The sequence below is a fragment of the Callorhinchus milii genome, unplaced genomic scaffold (genome assembly GCF_018977255.1).
Source record: "Callorhinchus milii isolate IMCB2004 unplaced genomic scaffold, IMCB_Cmil_1.0 Scaffold63, whole genome shotgun sequence".
NCBI classification, from domain to species: domain Eukaryota; kingdom Metazoa; phylum Chordata; class Chondrichthyes; order Chimaeriformes; family Callorhinchidae; genus Callorhinchus; species Callorhinchus milii.
The window spans coordinates 171,343-198,163 of NW_024704804.1; the positions used below are offsets into that span (position 1 = coordinate 171,343).

The following is a 26,821-nucleotide window of genomic DNA, read 5'->3' on the forward strand; positions in this document are numbered from 1 at the left end:
CCCAATTCACAAGAAATTAGTAAAACACAATCACACCAGGTCTGTGTCACGATCCAGACCAGCGTTTGTACACCGTGACTTCCAAATACTGGGAGTAAAGTAGCTGTCCTCTAACAGATAGAACAGCAACAAATATCGAAATTACACAGTGCCCTTCCGATGGGGTGGTGGTCGAATAGTGCCCTGAGAAATTGACGTCCACCTGCCCATCAGACAAGCACCTCATTAAAAGCTCATCATCTCCGACAATGCTGTGATCCCTCAGTAATGTACTGGGGCCTCAGTCTAGACTGTGAGCTCAAAATCCCAACGTGAAGCTCCATAACCTCAACCGGATGACTGGGAGCACAGTGTATTTCAGCTAAACCAGGCAAGTTGGGCAACAGTAACAGCGAAACCAGTAATTTGCCATCACAATAAACTGTCCTTGTCTGACACCAATTTCCATTCAAATCCAAACAGTAAAACGTATTGATGGTCGGACTCCACACAGACACAGACTCTCCACACTGAGACACACACGTACACAAACGCACACATAGACAAACATACACAGACTCAAACACACACACACAGACACACTGACGCACACACTGACATACACACACACAAACATACACACACAAACACACACAGAGAAACACAAAAACACACACAGAGACACAGACAGACATAGGCACACACAGACACAGTGTCTGCACACTGTCACACACAAAGACACACACAAACACACAGATACAGTGTTCCACACTGACAAACACACACACAAACATACACACACACACAGACACAGTGTCTCCACACTGACAAACACACAAATACACACATATACAGACACACAGGTACCGGGTATCCACACTAACAGGCACAAACATAGACACACAAACACACACACACAGACACACACACAGACACAAACAGAAACAAATACACCGATACACAAACGCAGGGTCTCCACACTGACAAACACTCACACACACAAACACATACATAGACCTACACACACACACACACACACAGACATACACACAGACACAAACAGACACACATACACAGATACACAAACGCAGGGTCTCCACATTGACAAACACTCACACACACAAACACATACACAGACATACACACACACAGACACAGGCTGAGACAAGATCTCCACACTGACACACAGACAAGCACACATAAACAGCTTCACATACAGACACAGGTTCTCCACACAGACACACACACACACATACACACAAAAAGAGACGCAGGGTCTCCACAATGATGAGCACACACACACAGACACACAGAATCACAAATACACAAACACAGACACTCAACACACACACAGAGACAGAGGATCTGCACACTGATTGTTATAGCTTCAACATTCAACTCCCGTTGAGGTGACCTTGGAGAATGACAATCCTAACATGTTTGTCAGCGCCTGTTACCTGGTTTTCTTAAAAAAAGAGTGACTAGTGGATGTGGGGTTAGGATGTTATTTTGAATTAAGTCAGAAGATCAGCCATGATCTTATCGAATGGCGGGGCAGGCTCGAATAGCGGGGCCGAATGGCCTACTCCTGCTCCTAATTCTTATGTTTTTATGTTCTTGCACACACACAGACAATGCTTTCAAACACACACAGACACACACAGACTGAAAGACACACACACACACAGACACACAAACACACACAGACAGAGGTTTGCCACACTGAAATACAACAAAAAAAAAACTTGGATTGATGTACCGCCATCCACGCTGGACGGCGTCACAGAGCGCTTTACAGGTTCGGATCCCGGGACCGAGCCAGGCGGAGGGAAGGTGACCATGGGCTCGGTCGAAAAGAAACGTCCTTAGAAGAGACCTCAAAATGGGAAGGGAGGGAACGAGACCAAGGGAGTGAGGAAGGCAGTTCCAGAGCCTCGGGGCGTAGTGTCTGAAGGCACGTCCGCCGAGGGTGGAGCGGAGGACTCGGGGAACAAGGAGGAGGCCAGAACCGGAGAAACAAATGCTGCTTTCATGAGTGAGGAAGTCTGAGATGTCGTGAGGTGCAGAGGAGTGCAGGGACTTGAATATGAGGGTGAGGATCTTGAAGTCGATCCTTTCACTGGGATAGGCAGGCAGTGCAGTCTGGCCAGGACTGGCAGAGTGTGACACACACAGATACAAAGAGACACAGGTTACCACAACCCCCTCCCCCACACACACACACCCACACACACACATAGACACACACATACACACAAACACACACACACTCTCAGACACAGAGAATCTGCACACTGAATGTTACAGCTTTGACCTTCAGCTCTCCTTGAGGTGACTTTGCAGAAAAATAATACTGACATGTTTGTCGGCGCCTGTTACCTGGGGGGACGTCTCAAAGCGCTAACAGCAAATACTGTGAAGAATATTTTTTGGGTTAAGCACCTCCTGAGCTCACAGATCTCAGACCGGGAACTAACTGTGGTATTGTAATTCCTGTGATTTTCTCCCCTCACAGCCACTGCTTGATCATCAAAACAAGGTGCTGGTCAGAGAGGCATCTCCACTCCCTGCCCTCCGCATTGCTCCCCAACTCTCACCATTCACACAACACCCAAGGAATAAACTGACTGCAGCTCCTGCTTTACGACTCACAACAGATCTCACGAGACAAAACTTTTACTTCACGGTTAAACCGATTGTGAAGGCGAAACGAGCCAATATTCTCAGTGGAATGCAATGAATACATCATTCGTTTAATTGTAAAATCATCAGGAATCGATTTGGGAAACTTACCTTCTACAATAAACAGCAGAATCTTCACCATTAAAAGTAAGTGAAATGTATGTCCGGGAGCTGATGTCCAGAGTTTAATTCTGCTTTCGGTTTCTGTGGGAGTCACATTTCAGACACAGACAGGGAATGAGGAGATCAAATATTCCACACAGGATCGATTGGGGAACAGTCCTGTGATCCTAACTGTTAGTGTTGACTAATGTTCATCACTTGCTGTCAGACGCATCGCATTCCTGCATTGAGTTCCTTTGTTTCCACCCTCACCTTCCCTGAAATATCGTCAATCCCACAGGGAACGCTGCACATGACTGAGGCCCAGGTTAATGTGTAACAGACTGTGTGGGTTACAGGAGATTACTAGGGTGGGGCCAGAACCAGGTGAGCTGTAAATGTGAACAAGGATATTGAAGATGCCCGGCTGGTGAATTGGGATCCGTGGAGTTGATCTGGGAGGGGATGGGAGGCAATGGAAGGGGATGAAAGGGAATGGGATGCGACGGGAAGGGAGGTGAAGAGAAATTATCGGATGGAATGCGACGGGTAGCGAGGGGATGGGATGGATTGGAATGGGAGGGGATGGGAAGGGAGGGGATGGGAAGGGATGCAATGGGATGGGAGGTGGTGGGAGGGAATCGAATTGGATTGAATGGAATGGAATGTGCGGGAATGGGATGGGAGGGAATGGGATTACAGGGTGACCGGGGTATGCAGTTGGAAGCAACACGGGTTCAGGTGCTCATTGCTCTGGGACCTCAATTTCAGCCGTTTTCAAACCACTTCACGCCATTGCAACCCCCAAACAGTTGGTCCCCTATCCCCGCCACTCCAAAACCCGCTGCCCCTGCTCAGGAATCTCCGGCCTCATATGTGTCACTCGTAGTTAGTTAGGTTGTTATTTAGTTAGTTAGTTAGATTCTTATTTAGATTCTTACTTAGTTTAACTTACTTAGTTACTTACTTATTTACTTGCTTCCCACATTGTTTGCCAAGCTGCAGGTCAAATCCAGTGAGTACCTTTTCACCTGACGTTAAGGAGGAGAAGCGATTTTACTCAGATAATTTTGGGATGTTACACAGTACAGTAAGGTGCTACAGCAGGTATATATTTCTTGATTTGAACACACGGTAACACACAGTAAACAACTATATTGCTCAGATACACAGCAGCCGTCAGGAGAGATTTTACAATGTACAATTTATCTGGTGACAACATTTTTGAGTGTTGGTCAAAGGTTCCTTTGATAACAAGATAGATAGAGCAATACATGTTAATAATTATTTCATTAGAACTGGTACTTTTCGAACTTGCAACACATTTACAAGCTGTTTAGTGACTTACTGGAAACAAGGTGTGGTCTGGTATATCACTGCTTTGGCAGTGTTTCTCAGCTCGTCCTGATATATTATGTATCCCAATAGAAACTGTTATGCGGATCTGCCTGGTTATACGAACCATGTTACCTTTGGGCAGTTGAGCTCCAAGCATAACCCGCTTACCTCCCACCCTCATTGCGCAAAGATACATTCGAAGATAAATTGCTTGTGACAGTTGAGAGGGAGGGAGGAAAGTGAAGGGTTTAGAGAAAATAATACAGGAACTAGAAGCAAAATAACGTGCTCCATGACCCCCACCCGTTCCATCCCTCCATCAACAATTGAGCAATTATCCTCTCTAGCCACACCATCTGTACCTCTATCACACAGTAACTTCACATCGCTACTTTCCTCGACTGCTTCAAGACCATTCTCAAGACATTCCTCTTCGAACAACATGCCTTCGGCCACCCTCTTATTCCTACCCTCACTGGCAACCACCCCTCATGATCCCCCCACCAGCTCGTTTCGAAATCCCGGACTGTCCAGTGAGTTTGAACGTCTTCCTGACATGAAAGGCACCGGGTCTATGTAATTTGTTTTTCAACAGCATTACTGAATAAGCAGCCTGAGTCAGAAATGGACTCTCCTCTCAGTATCATTTGCAGTGACATGGCAGGAGAGTAGGTAGTGTTGGGGGGAGCCTTTTTAGGTCACACCACATTACTGCGCTGAGTGCCTCCAGTTACACCATAAAACTCCTTGGAATATGCTCAATACAGGAAAAGCTGCACATGACTGATGCCCAGTTTACTGGATGCCGGATCTGTGTGTGTGAAAGAGGAGCTGAGGTACGGAAGGAACCAACCCAGGAGATCTTTTCATGTCAACAAGGAACCTGAAGTTGCCAGGCTGGGGATGGGGGTCAGTGGTGCTGAGCTGGGAGGGGATCGGGTAGGATGACAGGTTGACCGGTGCCTGGAGCGGGAAACAAAATGCAACAATTGTACAAGCTGTTTGGCGAGTTACTGGAAACAAGGTGAGGACTGGTATGTCACCTGTTATGTCGGTGTTTCTCAGCTCGTCCTGATTTATTGTGTGTCAGCAGTAGGAGAAGCTGTTCAATATAGCTGTCTGGTTTATGCCAAACGTGTCACCATGGGGCCAGTTCAGCTCCAACCAGAACTCGCTTACCTCCCACCCTCAGTGGGCAAAGGCACATTCAAAGACAAATCGCTTATGACAGTCGAGAAGCAGGGAGGAAGGCGAGGGAATCAAAGATAAGAAGACAGAAGCTTGCAGAACATTGGCTTGAAGGTCTCCACTAACTGTGGGTAGAGAACGGAGACTTAGAGAGTTAGACAAGAAAAGTAGGGGTTGGGGGATGTATGATGCCAGCAGACAGAGAGAGATAGAAAGTGTGGTGTGGGGATTGGGAGGGTGAGGGTGTGGTCAATAGAAAAGAGACCGATTGAAGGATAAAACTGCGTATGTAAATCAAAAATTATCATTTTACAAAAATATAATTGCGGATCCTGGTTTATTGTGGACGGAGGAGGTAGTGTGTCGCGTGGCGTGAGGGCAGATATTGTGGGGGAAATGGGATATTGTGGAGGGAAACGGAGAGAATGTGTGCGGGGAAGGGAGATTGTGTGGGGCAGGGGAGATTGTGAGCTGAGGGAGGAAATTATGTGGGGTGAGGCGAGATTGTGTGGGGGTAGATTGTGTTGGGGGTGGGGGGTGATTGTGTGTGGGAATGGGGGAGATTGTGTGAGGGGTGATTGCATGCGCGGAGGGGAGAGATCGTGTGGGGGGATTGGAGAGGTTGTGTGACGGGAGATTGTGTTTACAGCGGGGAGATTGTATGGGGGGACGGGTAATGAACATGGATCGTTGAGGCAGATGTGGGAATGGGGAGATCTTCTAAAAGTTTAATCAGGAGTTATTAATCAGGAGAGTAAATGCCCAGGATGCCCCTCCTTTACAGGGAATGTCCATGTGTTCACGAGAGGGATCAGGATGATTGCTCTCTCTGTCTATTCCTGGTTCCATATTTACTGGGATTCTAATCTTCGCCCTTTGACTCTTCGCCCACATTGGACCTGTTCTCTGGTGAACTTTGGTCCATTTCTACATCAAATATTTCCATCGTCCAAATCTTGGGCGTTATTCACAATCCTGGCTCCTCACGTGAAGCCGTGTGAATCAGAGTGAAGTGAACACTGTCACAGGGTGGGGGACACAGAGCATAAAATCACTGAGACTGAAGCAGTTTGGAACGGAAAGACTCCGGGTGATCAGGGCTTCGAGACAACATGTCCAGCGTCTGCCCGAGGAGCTAAACTGCGCCATTTGTCTGGAATTCTTTAAAGATCCTGTTTGCCTCAATTGAGGCCACACATTCTGTCTCTCCTGTATCACCCGGAGTTGGGAAAAGGAGGGAAAATACTGCTGTGCGGAATATCGCCAAGTTATTGCTCAGAACAATCTTAAGCTTAATCGGTCCTTGGCCAAAATGGTGGAGAAAGCTCGAGAATTTAGTCTGGACCTGACACAGACTGCGGTTAAACGTCAGTGTGAAGAACACCGGGAGGAATTGAAGCTGTTCTGCGAAACTGACAAGAAATTGATCTGTTCCATTTGCAAAGATGTGAAAAAACACCGAGGACACAGCTTCCTGCCCATTGACGAAGCTGCTGATATCTACAAGGTAATGATGCCCTCAAGAGGGTTTAAATCTATTGCCCCGTCATATTTTCACCTCAAACATTCATTCTTTGCGTTTATTCCAGGATCAAGTGAAATCCTCCTTAGCTTCTCTCACACAGAGGAAGGAAACTACACTGCAAACCGAAGCCCAACAGAGAGAAAATATTTCAAAAGTTAAGGTGAGTTGTGCCGGGGCTGAAGGCTGGGCTGTCAGAGTGTCTCTGGTCACTGTATGTACACGGTGTGATATATCTGTGTCTCTGGTCACTGTGTCTACATGGTGTGATGTCTCAGTGTCTCTGGTTAATGTGTATGCATGGTTGGATGTCTGACATTTGCAGGAACAGGTGAACAGTTTACAGACCCACGTCACGGCTGAGTTTTCTAAAATGCACCAGAGACTGACTGACAGAGAGCAGCGAGTGATGCGAGATCTCAGACAGCGAGAGGAGGAGATTTTAAACCGAATGGAGAAAAATCTGCGAGAGATTCAGGGCAAACTTGATTCTGTTCAACAAGAAATCTCCGACTTACAGACGCAGATGCTAAAGGACGCTCTCACCTTCCTTCAGGTAAAGAGATGACATTTTTTGTAGTCGTACATTATAATGTATAATGTATTGTGGAACTATAGTCCAGTTAGTCTCACATCAGCGATAGGGAAAATATTAGAATCGTTGTTTAAGGATGTGGTAGTGCGATATTTAGGGGAGCACAATACATTTAGGCCAAGACAACAAGGCTTTACAAAAGGGAACTCATCTTTAACAAACCTCATAAAGTTTTGGAGGACATTTCCAGTGAACTGCATAAGGGTGAATCAGTGGATGTGGTCTATTTGGACTTCCAGAACGCAATCGATAAGTTGCCGCATAAAAGGTTATTCCAAAAGATTAGGGCCCATGGAATCGGGGGGAGCATATTAACGTGGATTCTGGAATGGTTAAAGTTAAGCAAACCAAGAGGAGGGATAAACGGGTCCCTTTCGGATTGGCGGGATGTGACTGGTGGTATGCCTTGAGGATCGGCAATGGGCCTCAACTATTTACAATCTACATCAACGATCTAGATGAGGTCATCGAAGTTAATATATATAAATTCGCGGATGAAACAAAACTAGGAGGAAGTGTCAACACAGGGGACGACATTAAAAAANTGCAGCGAGACATAGATAGGTTAGCTGATTGGGCAGGTAGGTGGCAGATGAAGTGTAATATGGGGAAGTGAGAAGTCATCCAACTAGGTAGCAAAATCAGTAGAGCGGCTTATTTTTTAGAAGGGGAGAGATTAGAATGTGTTCGCGTCCAGAGGGACTTGGGTGGCCTTGTACACCAATCATAGCATGTTAGTCTGCAGGTGCTGCAAGCGATTAGGAAGTCAAACGGTATGATAGCATTCATTATGAAAGGATTAGAGGATAAGAGTAGGGAAGACTTGCTGCAGCTGCAAAGGGCCCTGGTGAGACCACACCTGGTATACTGTGTCCAGTTTTGTTCTCCTCATTTAAGAAAGGACGTAATTCCCTTGGAAGAGTTGCAGCTTACATTTACTAGGTTAGTGCCAGGGACGAAGGAGATGAGTTACGAGGGTAGGCTGACCAACTTGGATCTATATTCTCCAGATTATAAAAGAATTAGAAGGGATCTTACAGAAAGGGCATGAAAGAGTAGATAGTGGGAGAATGTTTTCGCTGGTTGGAGAACTAAAACCAGGGGTCACAACCTTAAAATGGTTGAGGAATGAGTGAGGAAGAGCTTCATCAGTTACAGGGTGGTGAATGTATCGAACTCGCTACCACAAAGGGCTAGTGACACTCAGTCCTCGAACGTATTCAAGACTGAGTTATATAGATTTCATATTGCTGAAGGGATGAAGGGATGTGGGAAAAAGACATGGTCAGGTTATTAGCTGGAGGTAGATTAGAAGATCAGCTTCGTTGAATAGCGGGGCAGGTTCGAAGGGCCGAATGGCCTACTACTGCTCTTACATGTTATGTTTTGCTACGTTATGTTAGTTCAGTCACAGTTACACACAGTTTGTAGTGGACAATCTAATTGTGATCGATAAAGTGATCAATGATTTAAATTGGGATGTGAGAGACGCTGTGCAATGAGAATTGTGTTGCTGTGGTTGTCTCAGTGTGAGCTGACTTCTATTTTTGTTTGATTTCATGAGGAGGAAGCTGCTGGCAACAGAAGGTAGGAAATTATCTTCACCAATTATCCCAAAATTCAGTCCAGAAACCAACCATAAGGTGGAGTTTCACTTTATAATGTGACCGTCTTTTATTTCAGGGTCAGTGACGTGGGGTTTGATCTGTCAGTGTGTGAGGCTGAGCTGCCTGTGGGGATATACAATGGGCCTATACAGTACACAACCTGGAGACACATGATACACGGCATCAGCCCAGGTAGGTGTCTCCCATTCTCATCCTGAAGACGTCTCAATAGCATTACATTCGCCAAAACATAATCAACAATCTCCCTCAGACACACACATACCCAGCACAAACACAAAAGCCTCACACACACACACACACAAACACACGCCTCACACACACACAACCCTCTCAAAAACACAACTGACATGCACAACCCTCACAGACACAACCGTCACTCACGCAACGCACACACATCCAACCCTCACACATGTCACAGACACAACCCTCACACACTCGCCTCGCTCACAACTCACACATGCACCCACACAACATACCTCAGGCACACAGATCACACACACCACTTGCACACACCTCACAAACACACACCCACACACATACCTCTCTCACATACATACACCCCTCACACACTCACACCCCTCAAACACTCACTTCTTACACACACCTCACACACATTCATCACACAAATATCTGAGACACACACAACTCATACTATCAATCACGCACCCAACTCATACAGACCCTTCACACACACACACCTCACACAAACCTCTCACAGAATAAGAATAATCCTTGCATTTGATATTGCCCTTTTCATGTCTTCTGGACGTCTCAAAGCGTTTCATAGAATATACTGTAAAGTGAATTGATTGTATACTTTATGGGTGAAACGCGGCAGCGAATTGCACAGAGCAGCGTCCCACAAACAGTCCCACAAACAATCGTGGAATGAAGTAACCAAATTATTATTATTTATAAAGGCCATTTGTACTTGGCCACAGGCAGCTCAGCCTCACACGATAACAGATCAAACCCCACAACCATACATCACAAGCACCCTTCAAGCACACAGCTCTCACATACACACTGTTTACGTTGCACACCTCTCTCACACACCTCTTGCACACGCATCACTCACACACATCTCTTACAAACACCACTCAAACACGCACATTTCACATACGCCAATGATACACATAACACTCAAACACACTTCACACACAAACCTCCCTCACGCAATATTCTCACACACACCGCAAAAACAAACCTCACATAAACACCACCAAACACACACCCGGCATGCACACAACTCTCACATACAGACATCTCACATACACGTATTAGACACGCACCACACACACTTCTCACGCACAACCTCACACACACCACACACCCCTCACACACTCGCCTTACCCACCACCACCACACACATGCATCTGTGAAACACCACTCAAACACACTCCACACACAAACATTCACACTCGCCACACACACACTCCTCTCAACAAGATCTCTCACACACACACCTCACATAATCTCCTCACACACATAACCTTACACAGGCAACACTCACAACATTCTTCAAATACTGCTCACATACACCTCAGACCCACATACACCTCACACACACATGATACACACACAACTTACCTTACACCCCTCACACAGCTGACAAACAGGTTCCTCACGCACATACCCCATTCAGTCACATACAATCAGACGTAAAACTACCCTGCACACCCCACCACACAAACCCTAACACAGGCTGTGAACCTCTGAGCTGGATTGTGTTCTCAGGTGCAGATGGGTTCAGGCACAGTCTGAGCTCCCACACGTCCCCTCACTCCACTTTGTGTTGTTTCTCTCTCTCAGCTCCGGCTTCTCTAACTCTAGATCCTGAAACAGCCCATCCCGACCTCATCCTGTCTGAGGACCTGACCAGCGTGAGGCACGGAGACACATGGCAGAAGATCTCTCACTCCCCGAAGATGTTTAGTAAATATGTCACTGTCCTGGGGTCTGAGGGCTTCACATCGGGGAGACATTACTGGGAGGTGCAGGTTGCTAACAAGACTGAGTGGACAGTGGGATTGGCCAGAGAGTCTGTCAAAAGGAAAGGAAAGATCACAGCGTCACCAGAGGATGGATTCTGGGCAGTGTGTCTGAGTAACGGGAAGGAATATAAAGCTCTGACCTCACCTCCCACCCGCCTGCCCCTGAGAGAGAGACCCAGGAAGCTGGGAGTTTACCTGGACTATGAGGGGGACAGGTGACATTTTACAACGCTGATAACATGTCTCATCTACACACTTTCACCCAGCGTTTCACTGACAATCTTTATCCTTTCTTCAATCCGAGTCTGAATTATGGAGGTAAAAACTGTGACCCTCTGAGGATCTGCCGGATGACAGACTAATGAGGAGGAAATCCTCAACGAAGACCTGTGTTTGTCTGTGATGGCCACCAGGCTGAACCGTTTATAATCTCTGTCGTTATACAATAAATTTTGCAATTTATATAACATCTGTCACACTGGGCCCACGGCTCAAACGTTTCTCGGGATCGATTGTGAAGCGACTGTTGTGTCTGTGACCGAATGCGGAGCAAATTTGCACAGAGTAAAGTCTACATTAAGTCACGTTTCACTCCATAAACATCAGGCTGGAGCTTTCAGCTCCTGATCTCGACAATAATAATCCTCACACTGCACACTGTGGGCGCACCTGGATCAGGAACAGTACTGGAGACAATCATAGAGGTCTGGCTCGATTCCTCAATTCCAGTATCAAGCTCCAGATGATGTATAGATCAGGCAATGACTGGATTGATGGGTGTGTGAAACTAGATTGGTGTGAGTACATGGACAGAGATATCTGAATCATTTTGCTGTTGTGCTGGAGTTCAGGAGAGTGGCACAGCGGGCAACTGAAAATTAAGGTGGGGTTTGACAATAGATATATTGGTCTTATTGGCGTAGACGTGGAATCTGGGCCATCGGTTCTGATCGCAAAAGTGATCAACTGTACATACACGCTAGTGATTTTATACTGCATGTTTTAGCAGGTGGCAATATTCTTGAACGTTGGTCAAAGATTACTTTGATAACGATGTAAGGAGAGTCATACAATTAAAAAAATATTTAACTAGAACTGGTCCTTTTCGTTATTGCAACACAACTACAAGCTGCTTAGTGACTTACTGGAAACAAGGTGAGTTCTGGTTTATCAGTTGCTGTGTCAGTGTTTCTCAGCTCGCCCTGATTTATTGTGCATCAGCATTTGGAGGAGCTGTTCTGTGGAGCTGCCTGGTTTATGGCAAACATGTCACCTTGGAGCCAGTTCAGCTCCAAGCAGAACCAGCTTACCTCCCACCCTCTGTGGGTAAAGGCACATTCAAAAACAAATGGCGTGTGACAGTCGAGAGGGAGGGAGGAAAGTGAAGGGATTGAAGACAAGAATACTGGAGCTGGTAGAAAATTGGCTGAAAGTTCTCCAGTAAATCTGGGGAGAGAATGTGGTCTTAGAGTTAGACGAGAAAGGTAGGGGTTGGAGATTGCAGGAAGCCAGCAGATAGAGAGGTATAAAGTGTGGGGTGGGGGATTGTAGGGAGTGGGGGTGGTCAAGGGAAAAGAGACAATCGAATGTTAGTAATGAGCAAGTAAAGCAATAATATAATTTTACTCAAATATCACTGTGAATCCTGGTTTATTGCGGAAGGAGTGGGGAGCGTGTCGCGTGGCCGGAGGCTAGAATTTGTGGGGGGAAGGGCAGCTTGTGTGGGAGGAGCTGGGAGTATGTGTATGGGGAGGGGAGATTGTGTGTGCTGAGGGGAGATTGTGAGGTGAGGGAGGAAATTTTGTGGGCTGAGGCGACATTGTGTGAGGGGAGATTGTCTCTGGGGAGGGGGGAGATTGTGTGCGGGGATGGTGGAGATTCTGTGAGGGTTAATTGAATGAGGAGAGGGGAGATATTGTGTGGGGGGAGGGGGGAGATTGTGTGACGGGAAATTGTGTGCGGAGGGGAGATATTGTGAGGTGGGAGGGGTAATGAACAGGGATCGTTTCGGCAGATGTGGGAATGGGGAGATCTTCTAAAAGATTTGATTAATCAGAAGTTATTAATCAGGAGAGTAAAGGCCCAGGAGGCCCCTCCTTTACAGGTAATTTCAAAGTGTTCAAGAGAGGAATCAGGATTATTGCTCTCTGTGTCTATGCCTTGTTCCATATTTACTGCGATTCTTATCTCCTCCATCTGCATACTCATCCTCATTTGATCTGTTCTTTGGTGAACTTTGGTCCATTTCCACATCACATATTCCCTTCCTCCAAATCCTGGGCGTTATTAACAATCCTGAATCCCCACGTGAAGCTGTGTGAATCAGAATGGAGTGAACTCTGTCACAGGGCGGGACACACACAGCATCAATGCACTGAGCCTGAAACAGTTCGGACCAGAGAAACTTTGGGTAAACATGGCTTCTAGACATCAGGTCCAGCGTCTGACGGAGGAGCTCAACTGTGCCATTTGTCTGGAATTCTTAAACGATCCTGTTAGTCTGGACTGTGGCCACAACTTCTGTCGCTCCTGTATCACCCGGAGTTGGAAGAAGCATAAGGAAAACTCCTGTCCAGAATGTCGCCAAGTTACTGCTGAGAGGAAACTGAACGTTAATTGGGCCTTGGCCATTTTAGTGGAGAAAGCTCGTGAATTCATTCTGGTCCCAACACAGTTGGCAATTAAACCTCAGTGTGAGAAACACCGGGAGGAACTGAAGTTGTTCTGTGAAACAGACAAGAAATTGATATGTGTAGTTTGCATTCATGGTCAGGAACACAGAGGTCACAGCTTGCTGCCGATTGACGAAGCTGCTGAAATCTACAAGGTAACGGTACACTCACGAGGGATTCACGCTTTTTCCACTTTATGTTTCCACCTCAAACATTTTTATTTCTTGCGTTTATTCCAGGATCAAGCGAAATCCTCCTTAGCTTCTCTCACACAGAGGAAGGAAAGTGCTCTGCAGATTGAAGCCGAACAGAGAGAAAAGATTTCACAAGTTAAGGTAAGTTGTGTATGGGCTGATGTCTGGGCTGTCAGTGGGTCTCTGGTTACTGTTTGTTCACGGTGTGATGCCGTGTCTCTGGTTACTGTGTGTACACGGTGTGATGTCTCAGTGCTTCTGGTTACTGTGTGTGATGGTTGGATTTCTGACATTTGCAGGAACATGCAAACAGTCTACAGACTCACGTCACGGGTGAGTTTGCTAAAATGCACCAGAGTCTGACTTACAGAGAGCAGCGAGTGATTCGAGATCTCAGACAGCGAGAGGCGGAGATTTTAAAGAGAATGGAGACAAATCTGCGAGAGATTCAGTGCAAATTAGATTCTGTTCAACAAGAACTCTCCGAGTTACAGTCACAGATTGGAAAAGACGCTCTGGCCTTCCTGCAGGTAAAGAGATCACATTATAATGTAGTTCATTAACAGTTACACAGAATCTGAGGAAGACAATCTAATTGTGATTGGGAAAGAGATCAGAGATCGAATTGGGACGTGAGAGACTTTGTACACCTGTATTTTTTTGTCGGTAGTGGTGTCTCAGTGTGAACTGACATCTGTCTGTGTTTGATTTCATTAGGAGGAAGCTGCTGGCAACAGAAGGTATGAAATGATCTTTACCAAATATCCCAGAATTGAACCGACAAACCAACCACAAGGTGCAGTTTCACTTTACAGTGTGATGATGTCTTATTTCAGGGTCAGTGACGAGGGGTTTCATCTGTCAGTGTGTGAGGCTGAGCTGCCGGTGGCCAAGTACAAATGGCCTTTGAAGAACACAGTCTGGAGACAGATTATAGATACCATCAGCCCAGGTAAATGTCTCCCATTCTCAATCTGATGTCGTGTCAATGGCTTGACATTCACCTGGATTTCAAAACGTAATTGCTCTTCCCCCCCCCCCCCCCCCCCACCCAACCCCCACACGCACAAATACACCCATCAGACACAGGAACCTCACAAACACACACCCACAGACACACATACCGTAACACACACACACAGTTCTCGCACACAACTCACAAACGCACAACCTGTCACACACAATCTCTCACTCACACCTTCACACAAAAAGCAAACATACACACACAACTCTTTCACAGACCTAACACACATCTCAAACATACACGCTTCACACACACAGTCCTCAAACACACCATTCACACACACCGCTCTGACACACCTCACATACAAACACACTCACACACACCTCTTACACAACCCGTGTATTCCTTCAGCTCAATGATTGAAGCATTCACCTTGCAAGGGAGACACTTGTGTTCAATGCGGGGCAGGGCGAAACATTGGGCAAATTTCCTTACTCCACACACGTCATATTAATCCCTCCAAAACAAAAAAACATTTAACGTTGGTCATTTTCGATCCACGACTGTTTGTGAGACACTGCTTTGCGTAAATTGCTGCCGCGTTTTGCCCACAAATTTACGATCAATTCACTTTACAGTCTATCCTGTGAAGCGCTTTGAGATGTCGAGAAGACAAGAAAAGTGCAATGTCATATGCAAGGATTATTATTGCCTCTCTCACACACATGCACCGCTCACACATACACACATCACAAGCACAACTCTAATATACACAGCACTCACGCATACTCCCATCACACAGGAGGAGAGAAGATATATCTGTGGAGATGGAGCAGGAGGGGATGAAGTGGAGTTTGAAGTGGCCGAGGATAATGAGTGGATCGCAGCAGAGGCAGAGCAGGCGAGGCAGGTGGAGATAATAATAATAATAATAATCCTTGCATTTGATATAGCGCTTTTCACGTCGGGAGGACGTCCCAAAGCGCTTCACAGAACGCACTGTAAAGTGAATTGACTGTATATTTGTGGGCGAACGCGGCAGCCAATTGCGCACAGCAATGTCCCACAAACAGTCGTAGAATGAAAATGACCAATTTAATTATAGTTGTTGGTTTTTGGAGGGATTATTATTAGGCGTGTGGAGTAAGGAAACTTGCCCAAGGTTTCGCCCTGCCTGGAATTGAACTCAGGTCTCTCACTTGCATAGCGAGTGCTCTAACCACTGAGCTACAGGACTCCAGATGACAGAGATGAAGGTGGGGGAAGGTTTTCGTGGCAGCAAATTAGGATTTTTAGCGAGAGGTGGGAAGGATGGCAGAGGGTAAGGTGTTGGAAAGAGGGTAATGAGCCGTTGGAATAGGGGGTCAGGGCCAGTGATGCCCTGAAGCTAATGGCCACCCAAACACCATGACGGTTGGGGCTGGGGGCATGGAGGTAGGTGTAGCGGTTTGTGTGTCCTCAGTTATGGGGAAGGTGTCACCCGGGGTGAGCCAGGTTTCAGTGAGGGTCATAGTGTCAATGCTCTAACCCCTCGCCCACACCCTTAAACACACCGTCACACATTCCCACAAACGGACCCTCACACAGTCCCTCACACACAACCCTAACATACCCCCTCATGCACACAATCAAGCAATCCCTCGCACAATCCCTCATAAGCAACCTCATGCACACCCTCACATACATCACTTACAAACACAACCTCACACACACCGTCACACACACAGATATACACACACCCTCACAAACAGCTTCACACAGCCTCACAACACACTCATGCAGACCCTCACGTACACCCTCACACACACTCTCACACATCTCCTCACACAAACCCTCACACATCCCCCTCACACACACCCTCACACCGACCGTCACACTGACCCTCGCACACTCTGACACACACTCACACACACAACACTCACACACTCCATCACACACACTCTCACACAACCACTCATACAATCCCTCCACCAACCCTCACACATACCCTCACATAGATTCGCGTACACCCTGGAATACACCGCTGACAAACACATCCTCAGAGACCCAGTCACATACCCACACGCATCAGCAAACACCCTCACACACACACCCTCAATCACAGCCTCACACACCCTTCCTACACACCCTCAGACACACACCATCACACACAAACCATCACACACAAACTTACGCACGTACACTCAAATACACCCTCACATACACGCGGTCGAACATACGCTCACACAAAACCTCTCACATCGAAACTCACACACACACAACCATCTCACACCACCTCCTCACACACACAGCTTCACACACACATTCACACACACCACACACACACACACACTCACACACATGCTCACACAGACAAACTTAACACATCCTTACACACACCCTCACACGCACACTGATACACACCCTCACACAAACACTCACACACACCATCACTCATCCCCTCACATAGACCCTCACTCAAACCACACGAATTCTCACATATCCCCTCACACACACCCTAACACAAGTCCTCACAGAACCCCTCTCACAGCCCCTCACACACAACCTCAGACACTCTCACACTCTCATTCTCACACTATCCCTCACATACGCTCAAACAACCTCTCACATACCCTCACACCTTCCGCCACACACATCGCTCACACAAACTCTCACGCAAATACTCAAACCCTTCCGCACACATAACCCTCACATAATCCCACACACAGACCCTCACACAGATCCTCAAACACCCCCGCACATAGCCCCTCATTCACACCCTCACACACCCGCTCCCAAACAACTGCGCACACACGTTCAAAAAACCCCTCTCATACATCCCCTCTCACAACCCCTCACACAGATCATCACACACACTCTTACACACACGGCAAAACACAGCCCTCACACATAAACCCTCACACGCATCCCTCACAAACACACACTCAAAGACACCCCCTCACAAGCAAACTCACAAACAGCCTCACGCAGACTCCCACACACACTCTTCACACACATCCCTCACACAACTTCACAACCCCTCTCACACACACAAAATCGCACACAACCATCACACACAACCTCACACACAGACTCACTCGACGCTCAAACTGACTGTGACCCTCTGAGCTGGATTGTGTCTCCAGGTGTTGGTGTGTTCACACACGGTCTGAGCTCCAGACGTCCCCTCACTACACTTTGTGTTGTTTCTCTCTCTCAGCTCCGGCCTCTCTGACTCTGGATCCTGACACAGCGAATCCCTACCTCATCTTGTCTGAGGACCTGACCAGCGTCAGAGACGGAGACACACGGCAGCAGCTCCCTGACTCCCGGAAAAGGTTTGATCCCTGTGTCTGTGTCCTGGGGTCTGAGGGCTTCACATCAGGGAGACATTACTGGGAGGTACAGGTGGCCAACAAGACTGAGTGGGATGTGGGATTGGCCCGAGAGTCTGTCAGCAGGAAAGGAAAGATCACACTGACACCAGAGAACGGATTCTGGGCTGTGGTAATGAGAAACGGGGATCAATATCAAGCTGGTGCATCAGTTCTCCGCCTTTCCCTGAGAGAGAGACCCAGGAAGCTGGGAGTTTACCTGGACTATGAGGGGGGAGAGGTGACATTTTACAACGCTGATAACATGTCTCATCTCCACACTTTCACACAGACTTTCACTGAGAAACTTTATCCTTACTTCTATCCCGGTGTTGATGATGGCGGCAAAATCTGTGATCCTCTGAGGATCTGCCGAGTGACAGATTAATGAGCAGGAAACCCTCAGCCATGACCTGTGTTTGGCGGCGATGGCCACGAGACCTAACCTTTTATAATCTGTGTCCTTATACAATAAAGCTTGTGGTTTATATGACACCTTTCACACTGGGATCGCAGCTCAATCCTTTCTCGGAATCGACTGTGAAGCGACGGTTGTGTCTGTGAGCGAATATAAAGCTAATTTGCACGAAGAAAATCTAAAGTAAGTCAACTATGACATAATGAACATCAGTCTGGAGCTTTCAGCTCCTGATCTCGACAATAATAATCCCCACATTGTACACAGCTCCTCTTGACTTCTGCCAGACGTCTCAAAGCCTATCCCAGGCTTTATAAATCTGCGTTAATCCCAATGATACCCATGGGGTTTATCATTGACTTTCTGTTTAAATAATAACGCGCTCTCTGTGTACAACACGGGAAACGGTTTTAAAAGCCCCCATTTCCGCGGTGTTTCAAGTGCAATAGTTTAATAAACCCCAATGTTTGCGTTAATCACAATGATATAAATACGGTTTTGCGTTAACTTTGGGTTTTGATTGCAATCCCACAGCCGAGGACAAACACGGGAAACGGGTGTAAATTCCCCTCAGATCATCGGGGTTTAAAGTGCATCAGTGCAAAATATTCCCAATTCTGCATTAATCCCAAATATATAAACCGCTTTTTGCATTAACTCTCTCCCTCTCTCTCACACTCACTCTCACTTTCTATCTTTCTCTCTGTCAATCAGCCGCTGTAGGCTTTGCTACAAACTGGAGACAAATAGGGGCGGGGCTGGGTTTGGGGGCGTGGCCGGAGCTGGGGTCGGGCTGGATTGGGGCAGGGGCTGGGGCGGTTGGGGGGGGGGGGGGCGGGGCCGGGGCTGGGATTCGTTCACGGGGCCAGTGCAGGATTTTGATCTGTTGACCATATTCGGGATTTAAAGCGAGGCCGTCCCTCTCTTAAAGGGGAGAGGAGGTATTTTGGGGTTAAAGCCCTTTTTATAATAATGATAGTAATCCTTGTATTTGACACAGAGTGTTATCACGTCTTCGGAACGTCTCGAAGCGCATCACAGTATATACCGTAAACTGTCTCTGTAACAGGTCCTGTAGCTCAGTGATTAGAGCCCTCGCCTCGCAAGCCAGAGACAGGGGGTCAATCCCCAATTGGGGGCGAAACCTTGTGCAAGTTTCCTCTCTATGCACAGACACACCAAGACACACACACAGATTGAGACACGCGCACACAGGCACACACAAAGATACACCCCGATACACATAACGTCAGAGACACTCATACACAGAAACACAAACGCACAGACACACAGACACAGAGAGACACACACACATACCCAGAGACACAGACACACACACACACAGTCCGGGACAGGCGGAGATCGCGATGTCCATCCGAGTGTCCATCACACAAGACTGGCTTGATTCCCACACTGGTTGCCAACCTCCAGATCAGCTCGAGGGAGACACTTTTCACCTCCCCTAAAGGAGTAGAAGGGATATTTTTTGCTAAACACGCGCTTTCAGGTGTCTGTAAGACGTCAACAGCCAATATCGAATGACAAGATTATTACTATTATTATTTGCTGAGAATACTGTGGGCAGTTACACAGTGCAGCACGCCCTCTGGTGGCAGTAAAGTGGTGCTGCAGGGTTTTGGCGGGGCATGAAAGGATTTCACTCTGTAACAATATAATAATAAAAATAATATAATTCTTGCATTTGAGCCAGTGCCTTATCACATCTTCCAGACGTCTCAAAGCGCTTTACAAAATATGCTGTAAAGTGATTTGACTGTCCATATGTGGATGAAACGCAGCAGCCAATTGCGCACAGCAGCGACCCACAAACAGTCATGGATTGAGTGATCAAATTACCATTTTTTTTTCTTGATGGATCATTATTTGGCATTGATACACCCAACCACTCCCATGTTTCTCCTGTATACACAAAGACTCTCTGTGGGTCTCTTCTGTATAAACAGCCATTTCCAGTGCCTCCGGTTGTATACACACAACCTCTCCCAGCGTTCCTCCTTTACACACAATGAAATGGAGAAACTTCACACCTTCACACCTACCTCTCCCGCTGTCTCTCTTGTATACACACAGCCTCTCCCAGTGTTTCTCCTGTACACGTAGCCTCTTCCCGTGTCTTCCACTGTATAAACCAACCTCTTCCACTGACTCCCCTGTATATACACAGCCACTGCCAGTGTCCTGCCTGTATACACACAGCTCTCCCAATCTTTCTCCTGTACAAACAGCCTCTTCCAATATCTCCCACACACACACAGCCTCTCCCGGTGTCTCTCCTGTACACACACAGTATAAAAATATAAATAACTCAGTATATCAAAACAATTGTATTCGTCTGACAGACTCACACGCTTCAAGGAAAGTAAAATAATTCAGCAAAGTCTTTTGCAAACTTAATCAGCCGTAAGTTGTGATTAACAAATTGAAACAGCCTAAGACAGGTATTACCTGATTTCTATCACAAGTGTTGGAGAAAATGTCTTATTTCCAAGGGAAGAAATGACGGATTTGGAATCAAACAAACTTATTTTGCCAATAATTTAATTTCTATTTGCACAATAAAAATCTTCATCATTAGAATATGAATCACTATCAAAAAACTGCATCAAAAAAAATTATATAAAACTGCAGACAGTATTTTGGATTTAAAGCGAGTCCGTGCTCTTCTTAAAGGGGAGACGTGGTGTTTTGGGCGATTAAAAAGTCTTTTTGTAATAACAATGATAATAATAATTGTCTTTATCCAAGCGCCTTATCACGACTTTGAGACGTCTCAATGCGCTTCACAGGATAGTGTCGTGACTGAGTTTTTACAGGATTCAATGCAAAGTGTTTTTGTAAAGTGTCTTGTAACTCAGGGTGTTAGACACACAACCACACACAGTCACACACATATACACACAGAGAGAGAGACACGCACACACACACACAAAGCACAAACATACACACACAGACAGCGATACACACGAGCATCAACGCAGACAGATACAGAGACAGACAGATGACAGACACAGACACAGGCACACAGACACAGAAACGCAGACACAAACACACACAGAAACAAACAGACACACACAGACACACAGGACACACGCACAACACAGGCACAATAATACACACTCTTAACACACACACACACAAACACACACACACACACACAGGCACAGAAACTCACACACAGACACGCACGCACACACACACACACACACACACAGCCCGGGACAGGCAGTGATCACAGTGTCCACCCGAGTGAACATCACGCAGGAATGGCTCCATTCCACATGAGTTGCAGAGCTCCAGATCAGCTCCAGGGAGACTCTGGTCACCTCCCCTCAAGGAGGAGAAGGGAATTGACTAAACAAGCGCTTCGAGGCGTCTGCAAGACGTGAGCAGCGCAATATCAAATGCCGAATTATTATAAATAGTCTAAATACTCAGAATAAAGTGAACAGTTACACAGTGCAACACCAGCATCTGGTGGCAGTACTGTGGAACTGCAGGATTTTATTTGTAATTTGAACCCGAACTGAATCACAGCAAATGATTACTTCCCTCAAATCCACGAGGAGAGAAGGAGAAGCAGTGAATTGCTGTCTGTGTCTGACCGCTCTTTAGCACTAGACGCTGACAATCAGACCCAGGGACTGAGCAACACAATTAATGTCGTGGGATTCATTGCGAAAGAGTTTATTGACATAAACACATGAAAAGGAATGAAAATGGATTCGTCAATTATAAACCAAAACTGAGGAGAAGCTCCGAGTCCTGATCCTCCGTGAAGGAGGAGAAATAAATGCAGTTTATTGTTTGTTGTTGAGAAACTGCGAAGTAACTCGGAATCTCTGTCTGTCCGTCGGCCTTGGACATCCTCCCGACATGAAAGGCCTTTACACAAGGACATGTTGTTCCTCCCTCTCTCTCTAACACTCACTCTCACAATATTACACTCTGTCTCTGTCTCTCACATTCTTTATCTCACTCTCTCTCTGAGTGTCTCATATACACACACATTCTCTCTCTCACTCTCTCCATTGTAGACAGGCAGAGTGCATATGGGAGACAGACAGTGAAGGAATGAGTGACTCTGTGTGTTCATGGACCTCACGTTTCAGGAGGTTGTCATCCCACAGCCATAGAGGATTCAGAGAGAGTATCTGTGCTTGTGGTAGGAAGAGGGGACGGTCAGTGCAGAATTCACATGAATGTGTGGCATTAACACATTTGTCCCGTCAGGGTGATGACAACTCTGTGGAGAGGAGCCAATGGCAAATGGATGCTCTGTGGGACACAGAGAAGAGTTTCAATGAAACTGTCATTGGGGACAATCCCTTCAAAGGTATAGATAGATGTTTCTCCCGTGGTCACAGAAGATGCGGATGCAGCCAACGCAACAGTATCGGATACGCGGGCAGAGAAATTGTGTAGCTCAAGAATAAAACGAGAGAAATTTCGACAAATCAATCGGTGCTCAGGCTAGATAAGACACCCGGATCGCACGGGGTGAATGCTAGTTTACTAAAGGAAATAAGTGGTGCAATCCGGGACAAAATACATCTCCACAAAGAAAATTTTGGTTTAATTTAGAAGAGCCAATACAGTCCAACAAACCAGATAATTTTTTTAATGAATTAACGAAGAGGGTGGAATAAGATTCTACAGTTGGTGTTGTTATGCATTTTAAAAAGGCGTATTAGATAGTATCATACAAGACACTTGTAAGCAAAATAGAAGCCCACGATTTTAAAGGGACAGTGGCAGCATGGAAACAGAATTGTCGCGGATACTGAAAGCAGACTGTAGAGGTGAACGGTTATTATAGTTCCTAATATGAGGACTTGCAGATATGCAAACAATGCTGCAGGTGCAATCTATCGAATGATATGCACACATGTGCCATTGCCAGTGGACTTGTGCACACTCTGGTTCTACCTATAAAACCCAGTACACTGGCAGCTTTCACATAGAAATTTCGACACCCATTGATGGAAAGGTTTCACTTGGTGGCACTTTCAGTTTGGAGGGAAGTCTGCAGCGGTGTTCTCCATTTGTCTGTATTGGGACCACTGCTGTTTTTGATCGATATATATAATAAATATTCAATATATTAACAAAACGGGCAGCGCCTTCCTAGGTGAAGTATAGGAACGGAACATGGAGGCTGCTAGTAATTAAGAAATTAAATCCTGCAGCATTGTTTGCATATCTGCAAGTTCTCACATTAGGAACGATAATAATGTGTTGGAATGGAAACAGAAGAGCTGTACCAGAATGATACCAGGGATGTGGGCTGTTCAGTAAATGTTTCATTTTAGTTACCTGATGTTTGGTGGACATCTGATTGAAGACCGTGCAAATCTCTTTGCAGTCCAGAGCAGCCGAAATACACTGAGAGATTGAGCTCGGCTGCAGGAAAAACTTCACAGCTGGTCAACAAGGGCAGCATCTGGCAAAGAATTCAGCAACTGTCCTTCTAGCCAAACCCGAGAAGATTTGACGTTGCATCACTGGGCACACAATAGGAGGCAAAGGATCGACAGAATGTATACCCACAGCGTAACGTGTGCTGATGACCTCAGATATTAGATATTGATGTGAGCAACAAAAATGATTCTATGAATGGAGGGCCTGGTCTCTGAGGTGTGCCTAAGTATATTGACCATTTTGACGCCGCAAAAGAGATTTTTGGGAGGCGACATGATTGCTTTCTTTAGTAATCTAAATGGGTGAAATTCAGAATAAATTTACACAAACACTATTTCAGTTCGCGGAGTGTTAATCTGTGGAAAATTCACGCTTGGGAGTCAGAGGCTTGAAGCAACGAGTGTTGTTTTTTTGAAACACGAATCACATATCTTATGAAATAACAATATGTAATTCAGCGCACAGAGAGATTGCGCAATCGGTGCATCCACTCTGTGATAGTTTGGTACAATATTGGTTTCACTCTCACTGGGTAAGATCAAACCTGAGTGATGGATATTGGGCCAGAACAAGATCAACAGTTTCTTTATCTCCAACTCACTAGCCTGATAACGAACCTCGTCTTATAACATTGAGCTCGGCCGCCATTCATTCCCTGTCATCACAACCCACAACCACAGGCATTTAATGCAACGTGCAATTGGCCTGAATCAGACACAGACACACCCTGACCACAACACGGGTTAGATTTCATTCCAGCTTTCTGTTGTTGCACACGTCACCTTGAATGTGGCTCAGCCCCCATGAGATCCTGCTTACCTCCCCCAAGGAATCCAGTCAGCAGTTGGTGCCAGCAGCGAAACATTGGCGTTACACAATCATTGGTGCAAATAGCCTATTCCAGGTGGAGACAGTCCTGGGTTATAAAGACTGGCAGCTTTGAATGTCCAGGACTGAAAGTCTATCCGCTGCTGATAGACAATGTTGAGGGCTGTAGCCTACTTTCCGTGGCAGTATTTGCCAACAATTTATCGGATACTGATAGTTTATTATCCTATTCTTGCAGCTATTGGTATTACAGGTAATAAGTTACAGCAGCATTTTACTTGTTCTACAAGCTTTTTTATGGCACACTCATCTACGTTTCCTTGCCCAGCTGTGCCTCCTATTCCGCTGATGTCTTTTTTGATGTCTCCAGAAGGATATGATTCTGTGGTTGGCTCAACCCTCTCTGCTCTCGCTGTGAGACTGATAGTGTGACCCTTATGTTTGATGGCCTGCTCGCTACCTCGCGTGTAACTTAGGTGACCATAGACACAATCCAAGCGAAATATCTTCCGGTCTGATCTGATGATCGCTCAAAATGGTGTGATGTGAAGACATTGAGCGTCCAGTGTTTCAGGACATATTGGCTGTAAGAATGTCTGACGGTGGGGATGTGTGAGCATATGAGCGAGTCAGCGGCTGGACGGGCCAGTTCTGTCAGTAGGTTGAGAGCCAGAGAGATTCCAGGGTAGGAACGGTTTGCAGATGTTTTGACAATCTTGATACCCTTGTATCAAGGGCGAAACCTTGGGCAAGTTTCCTTACTCCACACAGAGCCTAATAATAATCCCTCCAAAACCAAAAACAATAATAAATTGGTCATTTTCAATCCACGACTGTTTGTGGGACATTGCTGTGCGCCATCGGCCGCCGCGTTCGCCCACAAATATACAGTCAATTCACTTTACAGTGTGTTCTGTGAAGCGCTTTGGGACGTCCTCCCGACGTGAAAAGCGCTATATTAAATGCAAGGATTATTATTATTGTGTTTTCTAGGAAGGAGGCAGGGAAGCCTGGCAAGTACTAGATTGATGGAACTGCGGAGATTATAGGAGTGAGGATATGTTGGTGTTTTGAATGAGATGAATGTTGTGAACAGAATAGCTGGGCAGTCCACGGAGAAAAGCATTGGAGAACCACGGAATCATTGGTATCTGATCAACAATAGAATGATTGAATTGTTTTCAATTATTTTGTAACTTCATTTTAATCAATGCAAGAAATGCTGGAAGCTTTCTTTCCCAAAATAAAATAACCAAGTAGAACAGATACATGTGATCAAGTTTATTTGCGTTTAGATGCGAAATTTTAATGCGTGTGTGCCCTTTACATATTTTGATTTTATTGTGAATTATGCTTTCGTAATGTATATTTTTAGCAATAATAGTGGAAATGTTATCTTCGTCTTAAACAATTGTAGGCGGATTTCCAATTCATGTTCTCGTATGAACGGAACACATATTTATGTTAATTTTGATCCACAAATTTCAGGTTATCGTCAAAGCATTTACTTCACCAGATCCTACCAAATGTTGACATAATTCTGAATATAGAAGAATGATGAATATTGCAATCTACCAACTTTATTTCGTGGATGCTTATCCAGGGAACGTGGAGAAACTTCATTCTATTTTATGGTAATGTCACAGGAGATCGTTTGTGTCCAAATGAATAGACGAAAGGCAGAGAATGAGTTTGAACATCTTATATGTTATTCGGTTTTCCTTAGTCTGTAGTTCATTGGTTAAATTATATATGTAGCTCAGTGGTTGGCGCAGTCGCCTAACAAGTGAGATAACTATGTTTGAACCCTTCAATCTCTCTTAATAATGCATTCAAAATATTTTTGAAAACAAATGATTAATTCAATCCATGAACATTGGTGGAGAACAGCTCTGTGAATGCAGTTCGAGCAAAATACCTTCAAA

General features: G+C 45.9%; 1 protein-coding gene and 1 pseudogene across 1 annotated transcript; both read left to right on the forward strand.

Annotated features, from left to right (window-relative positions):
• The first annotated feature begins 6,601 nt into the window (after nucleotides 1-6,601).
• On the forward strand, nucleotides 6,602-11,390 carry LOC103191239 (annotated as a pseudogene).
• Nucleotides 11,391-13,355: 1,965 nt separating this feature from the next.
• LOC103173126 (zinc-binding protein A33-like) lies at nucleotides 13,356-18,599 on the forward strand. Its single transcript, XM_042345584.1, has 6 exons — nucleotides 13,356-13,855; nucleotides 13,940-14,035; nucleotides 14,194-14,424; nucleotides 14,612-14,634; nucleotides 14,731-14,852; nucleotides 18,058-18,599. The coding sequence occupies exons 1-6, from the start codon at nucleotides 13,445-13,447 to the stop codon at nucleotides 18,597-18,599; spliced, it is 1,425 nt and encodes a 474-aa protein (XP_042201518.1). The 5' UTR covers nucleotides 13,356-13,444.
• The last annotated feature ends 8,222 nt before the right edge of the window (nucleotides 18,600-26,821 follow it).

Coding starts and splice junctions, on each gene's coding strand:
- LOC103173126 (XM_042345584.1), top strand. CDS start 13,445: ATGGCTTCTAGACATCAGGTCCAGCGTCTGACGGAGGAGCTCAACTGT. Junction 14,425..14,611: donor ACGCTCTGGCCTTCCTGCAG/GTAAAGAGATCA, acceptor TGATTTCATTAG/GAGGAAGCTGCTGGCAACAG. Junction 14,853..18,057: donor TACCATCAGCCCAGGTAAAT/GTCTCCCATTCT, acceptor TCTCTCTCTCAG/CTCCGGCCTCTCTGACTCTG.